The following is a 13871-nucleotide window of genomic DNA, read 5'->3' as shown; positions in this document are numbered from 1 at the left end:
GGAGTGGGAGGGATGTCGAATGTTAGTTTGACCTGAATGTCGGACACAACATTCTCGCGCGAGGCGATGGCATACAGGTACCAGAAGCAGGATAATTGTCAGCTTCCCACAAGTCAGAGGTTTACTTTGTGGAATCATACGAGCCCTCGACTTGTCCACCTGACCGTACAGTGGATATCGCACGGCGCCTGCAACTTGAACCGACAATCATTTGTCGCAACGCCTACAGCCCACAAATTAATCACTAGTGCATCATTCTAAGGACATGATGATTTTTGTCTGTAGCAAAGTGTGCAGATTGACGAGGGAAAGAATGACTGCAATGTGGGGACAAAGTTCATCCGGATCCCGCTTTTGCTTGTTTGTTCGCCATCTTCACTTTCAGTCTATAGTACTGCTATCTATGGAGGAGATTGGACCAGAAATCTCCTCTACAATGAGCTGGAAACGCAAGGGACATTTGAATTTATTGGTAATCTGAAGCGACCCAATGTGGAACCAAGCCACAAGCATTCCAGGGGTCAACACCCTGAGAATAAAAGCAATACCCATGGCTGATCACTCGATGAAAAGAATTGTTACTGGAGCACGCACTGACATTGTTTCGCGGCTAACTTACAAATGACCATACACCTCAGTATTACTTAAGAAAAGCCAGTATCTCAAGCACTGAACTTCTCTCGATTTGCCTCCACCCACTCATGCAACCGTGTCGCCGGCCGGCCAAGGTACTTTTCAATATTGCCAACTGCAGGACCATACCGGGGGCTGTCCATGAAGGACTGACCATTCGCAGCATTCTGGCAAAACCCAAGCACTGATCGTGCGATGGGCTCGGGCAGCCCGGATTCATTCACCAGGCTGTCTAAGGCTACATTCTCATCCACCTCAGTGACAGTGACCTCCTTGCCAAGGACTTTGCCAATAGTCTTGACGGCATCCCCAACGCCCATCTTCTCGGCCCCGACCAGATTCACGTACGACTCGGCCAACGACAGATCAGTTCCTTGGGCCCTGCGGGCAAGAATCGTGCCGCAAACGCCTCCAATATCTTCCGGAGAAATCCAGTCAAAAGCTGCAGCTGGCCAAGAGAGCTTCACATGTCCGGTCTGAATCGGAGCCTTCCACCAAAGCGTGTTACTCGCGTAAAAGGCCGGCCGGACTGCTACATAACCATCCGCACCAAAGACCTCTTGCAGGGAGATCTCGGCCTGCGCATGCACATAGGCGATGTGATCCTCGGGCGGCACATTGCGAACATCTCCCTGGATACCGAAGCTACTCAGCAGCACGATAGATACGATTCCTGCCTCTTTGAGAGCGGTGAAACTCGCTCGCATGTGGTCAGATGAAGTCAGGTCGGTGTAGATGAAGGCGTGTTTCGCTCTGCTCTGAGCTACTGCAGCGGAGATAGTGCCTGGCTGCGAGAAGTCGGCCTGCACTCGTTTGAAGCCTCCCTCGCTTTCCTTCTGCGCACTGAGACCGGGAATTGGTTTCGTGGGGTTGCGCATAGCGAGATACACCGTGGTTCCTAGTTGCTGGGCGGTGCGCGCGGCGGCCGAGCCGACCGCGCCTGTTGGACCAAAGACGATAACGGGACTCATGTTGGTATAGATGAGTGACAATCAATTTGTCTATGTTTTCTCTCATATATAGTGGTTTCGTCGACAGTGGGTCGTGATTCTGCGAATTTGTCAGCCTCGGTCTCGGACCCACGGCAACCGAAGGGCGAGTCCGATGCTGAGATGGGATGTAGTGATGTCATGCTTCTCATCTCCTCGTATGCGCTGCATGTATCATATTCCGGAGTATTATGGTCTCTACCGTATAGTTGGAGGGACGAGAGTGAAGACAGTTATGTGTTTGTCTGAGAGAGAAGCGACGTAAACTATAGTAAACCAAGCGGTACCATTAAATCCTGTACTACCATCACAGCACTTTTCAACCCTATTGAACCCAAGCAAGAAATATAAACCCATATATCAACTGAACAAACCAATCACGCTCTCAATCTCAACATCATCAGACCCAATACCCCCGAAACAGCCCCAAGTTTCACCCAACTCTTCCAACTGCACCCATTACTACCATGCAGTCATTCCCTCGCCAACCACTCCTCCACCATAGCCTCAAAATCCGGCTTATACAACCACCCCAACTCAAACCCCTTGTCCTCCTCTTCTTCCTTCTCCTCCCCAGCAGTACCGGCGCTCGGCATTCTCCTCTTATCAATCTGGGCATTCAACACCAACACCCTATCAACCCTCTCCTGTCTCCCCCTTTGCCAAACCTTCAACCCCCTCTCCAACCCGCCCTTCTGTCCCTGACACCTCACCAAAACTAACGCATACGTAAACACATCCTCGAGCGCCTGATTAATCCCCTGACCCGCCGACGGCGGAATCGCATGCGCCGCATCCCCCAGAATGACCAGTCGGCAATGCTCCGAGCTCCACTTCTCCAGCTTGGGGACCATATAGAACGGCCACAGGTTGATCTTCTCCGCAGAGATGTTCGATACAGCCCGCTGCACTATCTCGGGGAACTCGTCCGCCCCTTCACGCAGGAATTCGACGCACCAGTCCTTGTCGTTCATCAGCTTGGTCCATCCCTCCCGGTCGAGTTGGGCGGATCGCTTCTGCCGCCCGATGAGCACCTCGGAGCCGTCGCGGAGTTGAGGTGCGATGACAAATGCCCCGTGGGTTTTGTTCAAGATTGTTACGGGGATGTTATACCCCTCCGGGATGGCCAGTTGGGATGTAGGCACCGCGGCGGTGACGCCCATGGCGTTCATGAATACGGGCTCGACGTCTGGGTAGAGATATTTGCGAACTTTGGAGTGGATGCCGTCAGCGCCGACGAGACAGGTGGCGGTGGAGGTGGTCCCGTCTTCGAATTCCCAGGTTATGTTGGATTCGGTCTCTGTGATGACTCGGCTGAATTTCTTGTGGTAGTGGATCGGGATCCCGGCTTCGGAGACCATCGCGGAGAGTTCCCGGATCAGCACGTGTCGGTAGATGCGCATTCCGCTGTAGCCGTATTTGGCGGCGTTGCCGAACTCGTATGTGTCCAGGGGGGTGTCGGCCGGGGAACGGAAGTAGAGGTTGTCGAAGGAGTAGGCTTCCGGGCGGATCCGGGTGTAGACACCGAGGGTGTCGAGGATGCGGAGGGCGTTGGGGGAGAGCATGATGGCTCCGCCGATGTTGAGCGGGGCAGAGCGTGCCTCGTAGATGGTGCAGGGGATGCGTTGTTGGTGTAGGGAGAGGGCGAGGGCTAGGCCGGAGAGGCCGGCGCCGATAATAGCGACGTGGGTGGACATGGTATAGATGGTGTAGAGATGGATGTGTTGTATGGATGTAGATTTGCGAAGATGCGGAAAAGTGTAAATGTGTAGATGTAGAAATGAGCTTGCTATGCTGGAATGATGCTGTGTCTGATGAACTCAAACTACAGCGGGACTTCGTTCCTTATATACCACAATCCTCGCCTTCATTCACAGGCATCCATCCTTCCAGTTTCGAAATTCCGCCCCTTAACCCCGTGGCCCGACTCATCTCGGGATTATCCAGCTGCCCGATGCCAGCACATAATGGAGTATAGGGGAAGTGCTACACAAACAAGTGACAGTGTTGGCTGATTGATAGTAGTAGCTTAGTGATTGGAATGATCGACGTCGGGCGGAAGCTGAGCTTAGCTGAGATGATCTGGTGATCCGGATCCGAACCCGGATCCGATAGAGTCGGGGTTTTCGGGGTACGTTACCCCTTTGGAATTGTCCGAGGAGACGACCGAGTATTGCCTGGTGTATATACAGGTGATACTAGCAAGTATTTTGTTGAATATAGACAGGGCAGTGCCGGGTTGATGCAAGGTGATTGTGAAGAGGGATTATGGTGGGAGGTACTACAGCTCACAGCACAGCAACCTATGCACCAATCTGCATCGGGATATCCATTCACACATAAGTACACTATTATCAAGCAATACACAATTAAATAATACACTGGGAAACTCATCAAACTGAATACAGTGAAGAGGCGCTATGTACATCCCATCCGACATCTATAAAGCACCAAACACCATCCCACTTTTTGCTCATAACCAAATCAGCGATTAACTGATTGTAACCAATACTCAACTGACTGTGACTGCACAATGCATATCGCTGCGTCATTCATCGTAGGCCTCACTATCGACAAACTGAGATAATGCAGGCACTGATTTACATGTTCCATGCAAACGATCCATCTTCAAAGGCGAATGGATCGCCGCGGAAGTTGTTAAATTCTGTCGCCAAGGCAGATGACTCCGCTAGGAAGTCGGGCAGCTGTGGCTGCGTGGAGGGCGTGTAGCCGGGGTCTGTTGTTGTGGGGAAGATCGGCTGCGTAGTTTGAAGCTGGAAAGATTAGCCTAAATCCATAACAATATCAAGAAGAAAGGAAGTTTACCATCTGTGCAAAATCCGTCAGGTTAAACGCAAACGATTGCTGCGCTACAGACGGCAGAAGATGCTGTCGACACGCCGACAGCGCCTTCACGGCCCCTTGCTGCATCCACCGCTCCTTCAGCTCGGCGGACCCCCGCGCCCGCACCGATTGCAGCACCACGGCCAGCAGCATGACATCTTTAATGTTGCTGCCGGTTTCGCCGATGGTGCGGGTCAGTCCGTCGAGCGTATTCTCGACAATGCGCGTAAGACTGGCCTTGGTGTGTGTAGTCGTCGACTGACTGGGCGAGTAGGCGGGAGCGGGCGCCATCGGCGTCGGGGCCCCGGAATGCTGCTGGTTGGACAATTTCATATACCCGCACACACTCAGCGCAGCCCATGGAATATCGTTCTTGCAAAAGAGCTGGAACACGTCCCAGTAGGCAGTTGATTTGAAGACGTCCAGATCCGCCACGTTCGGGTCGAAGTAATCCTGGTAAGAGAGCACCACCAGCGAAGACTCCAGACACGCTTGCTCGATCTCCAGGAAGAGTTGGTCCTCGCGACTCTCGCCCATGACGATCGGCCGGTAGAGGCACAGCAAGGGTCGACGCATGTATACGTCCAGCAGCACCCGGTTCAGCAAGAGGGCTGGTCCAGGGGTCTCCCCATGGATCGGGGACGGATCCAGCTTGAGTGGAGGGGGGATCTGTCGCAGGCATTCTTCCAGGCGTCGACCCTGCTTGACAATGTCGCGCAGATCTAATCCCGGGCTCGAGGTGCGCACCAGCGACATGGCTCGGATGCGGTGGGGTAACGAGGAGGCCAAGGTGACTTGCGCGAGGGTATCCGTCCACTCATGCAGTGGTTTCGCCGGCGGCAGTTCCGTGGTGGATTCGTCGAAATCGGTGTCATTCAAGTTGGTCGGGATAAGCGGATCAAAGTCCAAATCCGGGATGGTCACGGGCATGCCCGAGGCGATGGAGGTCTGCAGGTCCATCTCCATAATGGTAATCCACAAGCGGCGCCGGACTTCGATCTGAAACGGTGACAGCTGCTTATTCCCGGACAGATCCAAATGCAGGCCCACCACCATGGCCGACCGCACGAGCGTGCCGGTGGCGCGCCACAGCTCCTCCTGCGAGACCAGCCGCAGTCGTCGCGCCAACAACACGAGCGCCTCAATCTGCAACGAGACCAGCTCGGTGCGTTGCTTGCGCCCCAGCTTCTGCAGCCATACGCGCACGAGGTTGACGGCGGGCGTCTGCAAGTACTCCCAAACGGAGGAATACTCGAGTCGGAAGCTAGGGTCTTCCAGAGGCAGCGCGGCTGCCAAAACGGCCGTCAGTTGCGGCAAGAAAGTGGCGGAGCGTTCAGTGTCCGGCCCAGGAGTGGTCCAGAAATCGGCATACTGGCGGAGGAAAGAAGGGACATGCAACATGCGTAGGGTACGTTCAAAGTTGGTGGTGTACAGGTTCACGAGTCGGTCACAGACCGCTTTGGATGGCAGAGAGCTCTGCATCTGCAGCAGCTCGGGCGAATAGTCGAGATCGGGCATAGATTCTGGTGAGCTCATGGGCAGCTTAGATTTACTCTGTAGAAACTGGACTTCCTTGGCCAGCCCCAAGATGGCAGAGTCCTTGGTGCAGCGTTCAATGAACTCTCTCGCTTCGGAGAACTACAAGCTGTTAAATACGCATCCCACTGACAAATCTAGATGGAATTACCTGATGCAACAAGGTGGTCCGGTTGTTCTGGCCATGGTAACGTGATCGCGTGCCCTTTCCTTTGACAACTAGAGTGCCGGGATACGGGGGAGCATGGGTCGACGGGGTGGTCTGGCGGACAGACGGACTGGCATCGCGGGCCACCGCATCCTTAAGGGAGCCAGCATACGAGCGCGTCAGCGGCTTCAAGGAGAGCACCTCTTCCACACGCTGCAATCGTTGCTGGAGATCCTCCAGCAGACCGATAGCAGCGGGCGGCGGAGGCAGCCTGGCACCAGCCGGATCGCCCCGAGGATCGGAGGGAAACGGGAAGTCAGGTGGCAGATGCATGCGCTTCGCACTGGGCTGGTCTGGCAGACCATCAACGCCATCGGGACTGGGATGAAAGACACAGTCGGGGGCACAACCGGCTTTGGAGCAGTTCTCGCAGGGCATGACCCGGTCGCACTTGAGCTTCTTCTTGCGACAGCGCAAGCACGAGACCACGGGCCGGGGACGTTTGCGGGTCAGGGAAGCGTCCCCGGCCAGCTCGGTGGGCGGGGAGATCTGGCCAGACACGGGACTCATTGCTGGCAAAAGAGAATTTTCAAAGAGTGCTCGCGTCGGAGATGGGAAACAAAGTCGCACAAGGGGAGCCAGTCTAAGGAAAGAATGGGGGTCAGGGTTGGCGTGTGAGGGGGAGACAATAATAAAGACCAGCAGGTTTCAAGAGTGCGACTGGGCCACCGTCTCATCGAGACTTCAGGCTAAGCTGACAGGCGCGCAAGGCGGATGCAGTGCAGCAGTAGTAGTAGCAGTAGCAAGCAGTAGCAGCAGGGGCCGTCGTAGGAGTGGATGCAGGAAAGTAAGACGAGGAGATTATTGGCGATGGGAGGAATCCACAAGTCACAGCCAAGTCTGACATTCACCCCAAGACTGCTTGTGTTTGCCTTGCTCTGCCCAGCTCTTAGTCTACTTTCTGGTTCAACTGGTGGAGCAGAACCATAACAACAAGGGCAACGAGACTCTCTCCACTTTCCCCCCCTGGAGGGTCATTCTTCGGGATGCCACATAGAGCAGCAGTGCAGATTGTCTTTGTTTGTCCGTCCACCGCCTTCCCTCTCAGGTAAGTTACCAGGCTGCAGCGGATCTGCTTACCTCAGCCTCGTATCGACTCGCGGGTATCTCGTATTGCTGCCTGACCAGGACAAGCCAAGATGGAGACCCTGAAAATCATCGCTGAGGAAAAGAAAAAAAGTTTGACTAGTTATCGCATTTCTGCTGAATAAATAGAAGAAAAGCCACAATTAATACGAAGCCAAGAGATCTGATAACATACATAAAACTTCACGCCATGCCAGGTGTAAATGCCCAGAGATGATGAAACACAAACCATGAGGGGAAAAAAAAATAAGAATTAGAATAAGAAACAATCATTGCCCTGTCGATGCCAAGCTTGGATCGTCTCCAAATTCTCCGCTCCCACCCGCTCCGCCCCGGATCGGCCCTTGTGAGATGATGGGAGATTGCCATGTCAATATCTAGAACAGATCGAGAAATATTCTAGTTGGTGATCACTGGTGCCGTGTTATCCCATTTGTTGGTCTCAGCAGCATCCACCAACCAGCGGGCCACCGTGATCCGACTGGTGCTGGCCATCATGGGCACTCCCTTGCCATGATCCGGCCACACTTTGACCGGCTGGTTGGCATCGGGCGTCTCCACCAGCCGCGACGGTCGCACCATCACATAGTCCAGTCCACTGGCCTGCACTGCCTTGGCTGTCGCGTTGTGATCGTCATACTGATACGACATGTTGGACTTCTTCATCAGCAGCCGCAGCACGCAGTGCATATTGTCCCACGATTCCCCAACTCCAAGTGCCTGCAGGATGACCGTTTTGCGTACTCCAAACTCCTTCATCGCCGCCAGCACGTTGTTGTTGCAGTCCGTCATCAGTCGAGGAGGTGAGATCGGCGCCGCAAAGGGGCTGTCGCTGGCCCGTGGGGCGTTGAGTGTCACAATTACCACATCTGGTATGTCGGCTTGGAACGCGGCACGGACATCCTCGAGTTCGGTGGGGGTTCCTGGTGAGGTTTAGTTAGTTGGAGTCGATTCCTTCAGATGTTGAGAGACTATGACTATGACTAACCTTGGACAACTTTCAGCCCGGCACGAGCTCCACCCAGTGATTCGGGCTTGCGGGCCAACGTGGTAACCTGGTGGCCTAGATTATTGTTAGCATTTTAGCCGATACAACCAATGAATTGCAAGTTCAAGCGAGAGACACTTACCGCGACTCAGCAGGTCATCGATGACGAGCTTTCCACACCGTCCACTTCCACCAATCACAAGAACGCGCATGATGTTATGTTGTGATTATTGAAAGGTTGCTTTGGAGTAGGATAGAGATGACAGGAACAAGAGGAATTTGTCTGGTGTATTCTCGTTTCGTTTTATGTAGTGTAAATGATTGCAGTTGTAGCTGATGGAGAGGAGTGCATTACTGCTGGCGTCAGAGGTCCTATATACCCTGCCGGCCACGAGGCTCTGTCCGGACCAGTACTCGGATCCGACCGGACAGATATCGACTCGTCCGGACGGAGAAGATGGTAAGCATGCAGATCATTGCGATCCGCCGCTTGTAGCGGGGCCGATCTGAGTGATAGGGAAGCCGTTGCAGGATTAATCCTTGACCAGGGCTCGGAGCGGGCTTTTTCTTGCTCATTGGGGGGTTATCTCCGGGTCAGGGGTTCCCCGAGGGGGTTGAACCGGGTTCAACCGTGGGTGTAGTCGCATGGTGCAGGGATGAGTTCTTTGTTGAGATTCGTTCCAGAAAGCAGGGATGTTTCGGTCAGGTTTTAATTGTATTCAACGTGGTGATGTAAGTGCTAGGAGTGAGTGTAGATAGTGATGCGTTGTTGATAGAGTGAAGATATATATTCCGCTCGGCTGGTGCCCTATAGTACGTCCACAGGTGAAGAGAGTGCCAAATAACGCAATTGATAAACTGCTAAAGAATTTTGAATGTTCATGGATACAACCAATTGAATTATCGTAGCACCCATTTAGCACACTGTATAAATTCCCCATCTCATTCATCATAGATTATCTCTATCCGGAGTAGATCAAGATAGCTCAGATCTCCGACTCCACTCGGCACCTTCCGGATCGCCACCCATCCCTTACTTCCATTCCATATGACTCCACCCACAATCTACTGATGCGATTCACTCAGGGGTATGACAAACAGAACAAAGCAAGGGGCCAAGTGAAGCGCCCCTTATATCCACGGTTTCCTCCCGTTCCCGTCGAAGCTACCAAGGACCGACACAAGCAACATTAAAACATCTAGACACGAGTTCATAATCGCTAAATCATGTAAATACATACAACTCTATTATCTTTTCATCGATCCACATAGCCTATACAATCTATCTAAGCCCTCTTCTCACACACCACCTTCATATCCGGATGATTGATCCAAATCTCCTTATTTCTCCCCCACTCCTCCATGGCCTCCGGCTTAACCATCCGCAGGTCATATCCCTCTACTAAATGGACCAGGATCGCCCGGATCACCACACTCGCCACAAACTTGCCCATGCACTGCCTCGGCCCGAATCCGAATCGCCAGAAGTGGTACCTTGCCTGGGTTAAGCTCCTTGCCAGGAACCGATCCGGCTGGTACAAGTGGCGCTCCTCGCCCCAGTAGGGGTTCCGGATGTTGAGCGCGTACGAATCCACCACGAAGTTTGTGCCAGCGGGGAAGTGGTATCCGCCGACTGTTCTGGCTGTGGGAATGGCTTGTGGGACAGAGAAGGCAGCGAGGGGACGGAGACGCGCGGATTCTTCCACACAGGCCGCCAGCAGAGTGCTGTTGTCCAGGAGGTAGGCGTCGACTTCGCCATCTATGGAGATAGCGCGTTGCTGCTCGACTTCCTCGCGGAGGCGCTTGGCGATGTCGCGGTATGCGGCAAGAAAGACCACGTTCCAGCTAACACCACCAATGGTCACGTCGAGGTTGGCGTAGAGCATCTCGTCGAGCGTGTGAAGAAGTTCCTGGGTGCTGATCTGACCGGCATCCCGGGCGGCGAAGAAGTCGATGATGGGGGCGTTGAGTTTCTGCTCGACGGCACGACGGTGTGCCAACTCGTTGAAGGCTAGCCAGCGTTGCTGGAAGGCGGCCAGCTCACGATTGGCTTGCGTGGGGAGGAAACGCGACCAAGCGAAACGAGTCAATCCGCCCTTGATGACATGTTTCATCAGGTTCTCGCGTTGCGGGGCAAGGCGACGCAGCTCGGCTTCGACATCTGGGGCGAGGCGACCGTAGACAACTTCGGCGACCACCAGGAAGGGGAGCAACTTGAGGTCGTCTGCTGGGTCAAGGAAGCCTCGGGACAGGTCGCGGGTGTCCCAAAGTTCCTGGAAAAATTGCTCCGTGCGGCGCTTGACGAGCGGGATATACGTCGTTGAGGCGTTGCGATGGAAGGGCTTCTCCATGATGGCCCGCACGCGCTGCCATTGATCCTGACTGACCAGTCCGACACATTGGCCTAGCAGTTCACCAAGTAGATATCCCGAGTTGTTGTTCTTGGCTTTGAGGTGGGTGTGCGAATCCTTGAAGACAGCTTGGATGTGTTCGGGACGAGTAAGCACGCTACAATGATCAGTAGTTGTCATTAAGAAGCAGGATGTAGACGTACACTTCTGGGTTCATGCCGGACCAGAGACGGTAGATGGCTCCAAACTGTCGCTCCCAGCGCTCTGAGTTGCTCTGACCTTGCAAGAATTTGGCCCCATCACCTTGTCCATCAGGCCACTGGTACGGCAGGGTGGGCAGCGGACTGTTATCGTCGACATGATGTACGGGAAAGCGACGTGCAAGATGGACCTGAGTTGTTGTAAGCTGAAGCCATGGTTAAAATCAAGAAAATGCTTACCCGAAGAACAGCAGAGATCAAACGGTTTACCGTATTTGTTAAGGGTGTGCGGAATTTGACGGCCACCAGGGTGGCCACGATGAGGACAGCCTGGCCCGCGAAAAGAATTGTCGTATTCATGGTGATGGCAGTTATTGCAGTTGATATTTGGTTCAGTCTGAGTTCATCATGGCCATCTATATACTTCAATAATGATGCGCGACCGATGCGGATAGCCTCATGGGGGCCACGGAGCAGGAAATCGGATCCGAGGCCGGATATGCTCACCCGCAGGCTGAAACATGGCAATACGAGATGCAGTCAGAGTGGGTCGGTCAGATCTTGCACGATCCGTCTGAAAAAAGATCCTCTTCTCGCGTGGCTCTGCACAGACGCCCTGTAGGAGCGGCCGGAATAAGCGATCGAGCCATTCAGAACCAAGCGGGAGCCGTGAGATGGCGCAATCCCGTGTGGTGAGCTGAGATATTACGGACATGGAGAGTTGATGCAAGTGGTGCGAGGATGCAGATTTAGCAGCGTTGAAGATGTTGGTGTCGTGATACTTGTCGATGATGATTATTGCATGAAATAGATACGCGGATATTGAAGGCAAAACCATCATATTCATAGACTACCAAGAACTAACGACGCCAACGCCATGTACAAAGCCGGGAAAGTCATTACAATAAGCCCTAATAACATATACACCATTATGCATTAGATGAATCGCCGTTTTTCTCCTCCTTCAATCCATACTTCGTGTCCAGTTTCGTCCGCAGCGTAATTTCACTGTAGCCATTAGCATCCATCCAAACGTACACAGCAACAAGATCAACTTACCGTTCCAAGAACACCAGCATGAACCCAACTCCAGCGATAACAGTCGCGAAAACCCACACTATCTTCAAGCTGTCTGCATACAACCCTATCACCTGCTTTCGCACATCCCCGGTAAGCGAATTGACATACTCCTTAGTACCATGCTCGTAGGCAGCGCCTCCGCCGAGCGTCTTTTGGACACTGTCACTACTGATCCCCGAGAGATCGTGCTCCACCTGAGCGTTGAAGATTGCCGACGGTACTGATACACCCCAGACCACACCAAACTGGCGCACAAAAGCCCACGCCGCTGTAGCAGCTGCGGTGTCTTGGTCGGAAAATTCAGCCTGCACAGCTGGTAGCAGCGTGCTCAGAGAGGAGCCTGACCCCAGGGCCACGACAATCTGCACCATGACCCAGGCAACATCTGGTGAGTTTTCATCAAGTGTGATAAAGCAGCCAAAGCCCAGGGTGAAGAGCGCGAACCCGATAAAGTGGAAGGGCTTGTAGCGACCAAATTTGGATAGCAGGGCACCGCTGACTACCGAGGCCGGTACCAATACCAGTACTGTTGGGAGCATCATAACACCCGACCGTATTGGGGAGGCTAAAAGCACGGCCTGAAAGTAGACCGGAAGGAAGTAGATGACGAGTAGGGTGAGCATGGACTGGATGAAGGTGATGGTGAATGCGGTGGCCGAGGTGCGGCGCGTGAAGAGACGCATGGGCAGTGTGGGCTGGCGGCAGAAGTTGCTCTGCTCGTAGAGGATGAATACAACAATTCCATAGAACCCAAAGACCAGCGAGATAATGGTCGAGAATGACTTCCACGGCCAGAGTGTGCCGCCGTACGCCAGGGCGACCAGAATGAATGAGATGGCCAGGATGAAAATCAGGTTGCCGCCATAGTCGATCTGCTCCAGACGGCGCTTGATGGAGGTTTCCTCACTGCGATGACTGACTTGCAGGAAGACAAAGAGCAGTACCATGGAAATGCCTCCGACCGGCAGATTGAGATAGAAGACCCAGCGCCAGGTGGTTTGTTGCACTATCAGTCCTCCGACGATGGGTCCCAACGAGGTGCCAACAGAGACTGCCGCAAATACAATGGCCATGAGACGACCACGTTCGCGCAAGGGCACCAAGTCACACACAATCAGGTTCACTAACAGTGTAATACCACCACCGCCGATACCCTGAATGACGCGACCGGCGATGAGCACGTTCATGCTCGGTGCACCACCGCTGATGCCGCTGCCCAGCACGAACATGGCTACCGCGAAGATGATCAGCCATCGCCGGCCGAAGATATCAGCCACTTGCCCATACAGAGGTTGAAAGACGGTACTATATGCTATTAGCAACGTTAATTACTGTGTATAGTTGCACAACTTACTTGGTAAGAAAATATCCAGTGGAAGCCCAGACATACGCTTCGCCGCCGCCCAGGTCCTCCACGATGGTCGGCAGCGCCGTTGAAATGACTGTTCCTTCCAACGCGACCAAAAGATTTGTCACACACAGTGCCACCATGATGGCCCATATTCGGGGTCCGTATTTGGTCTTGGTGGGTGGTTCCTCCTGCTCTTCGACCTTGAGTTGCTCGGTCGGTTCCGTCAGACCCAGAGCTTCAACCGAGTCTTCAATAATGGAACGACGATAAATTCCACTCAGCCGCTTGGACCCAGTGCCGGCTCCTCCGTAGCCCTGAGCTTCAATAGCATCATGAAAGATATCGCTGGACACACTTAGACGCTGGCTGAGCCGTCTGGTACGGCTGCGTCGGCTGGCGTTGCGTTCCAGTCCTTCCCGGGGTCTGGCAACGGGTACGGGAACATCGGGCCATTCCCCGGGAACTTGATGAGGTTCACTCGGCTCTTCCTCAACCTCCTCAATGCGAGGAGTAGTAGTGTTGGTAGGTGGCGGGAGGGCGTCGGGTTGGCGCACCCGGATCTCAATAATGGTGTCTCGCGTGTTCAGGGCAATGGATCCAGCCAT

At 53.7% G+C, this 13871-nt stretch overlaps 6 protein-coding genes across 6 annotated transcripts; all 6 read right to left on the bottom strand.

Moving 5' to 3' along the window:
• Positions 1-588: 588 nt before the first annotated feature.
• BO83DRAFT_379972 (NmrA-like family protein) lies at positions 589-1605 on the bottom strand (the record flags this gene model as incomplete). Its single annotated transcript, XM_025531633.1, has 1 exon — positions 589-1605. A coding segment is annotated over one exon (943 nt), but the record flags the coding sequence as incomplete, so codon positions are not given.
• Positions 1606-1867: 262 nt separating this feature from the next.
• BO83DRAFT_379971 (FAD-dependent oxidoreductase) lies at positions 1868-3625 on the bottom strand (the record flags this gene model as incomplete). The annotated part of the gene is made up of 1 exon (XM_025531632.1): positions 1868-3625. A coding segment is annotated over exon 1 (1027 nt), but the record flags the coding sequence as incomplete, so codon positions are not given.
• Positions 3626-3943: 318 nt separating this feature from the next.
• Positions 3944-7122, bottom strand: BO83DRAFT_409580 (uncharacterized protein). Its single transcript, XM_025534148.1, has 3 exons — positions 6154-7122; positions 4449-6104; positions 3944-4396 (listed from the first exon to the last, which is right to left on the bottom strand). The coding sequence occupies exons 1-3, from the start codon at positions 6718-6720 to the stop codon at positions 4223-4225; spliced, it is 2397 nt and encodes a 798-aa protein (XP_025386106.1). The 5' UTR covers positions 6721-7122; the 3' UTR covers positions 3944-4222.
• A 323-nt stretch (positions 7123-7445) lies between these two features.
• BO83DRAFT_409579 (NAD(P)-dependent oxidoreductase) lies at positions 7446-8611 on the bottom strand. Its single transcript, XM_025534147.1, has 3 exons — positions 8427-8611; positions 8285-8359; positions 7446-8219 (listed from the first exon to the last, which is right to left on the bottom strand). The coding sequence occupies exons 1-3, from the start codon at positions 8494-8496 to the stop codon at positions 7696-7698; spliced, it is 669 nt and encodes a 222-aa protein (XP_025386105.1). The 5' UTR covers positions 8497-8611; the 3' UTR covers positions 7446-7695.
• A 957-nt stretch (positions 8612-9568) lies between these two features.
• Positions 9569-11195, bottom strand: gliC (cytochrome P450 monooxygenase gliC; the record flags this gene model as incomplete). The annotated part of the gene is made up of 3 exons (XM_025536700.1): positions 9569-10792; positions 10839-11026; positions 11076-11195. 3 exons carry the CDS (start codon positions 11193-11195, stop codon positions 9571-9573), a joined length of 1530 nt encoding a protein of 509 aa, XP_025386104.1.
• A 569-nt stretch (positions 11196-11764) lies between these two features.
• Positions 11765-13871, bottom strand: BO83DRAFT_317350 (MDR family MFS transporter; the record flags this gene model as incomplete). Its single annotated transcript, XM_025527699.1, has 3 exons — positions 11765-11843; positions 11895-13220; positions 13270-13871. 3 exons carry the CDS (start codon positions 13869-13871, stop codon positions 11765-11767), a joined length of 2007 nt encoding a protein of 668 aa, XP_025386103.1.

This window comes from Aspergillus eucalypticola (assembly GCF_003184535.1).
Source record: "Aspergillus eucalypticola CBS 122712 chromosome Unknown BO83scaffold_19, whole genome shotgun sequence".
Classification (NCBI taxonomy): Eukaryota; Fungi; Ascomycota; class Eurotiomycetes; order Eurotiales; family Aspergillaceae; genus Aspergillus; species Aspergillus eucalypticola.
Note: the sequence above shows the minus strand (reverse complement) of the source record. Positions and strands in the feature narration are given on the sequence as shown.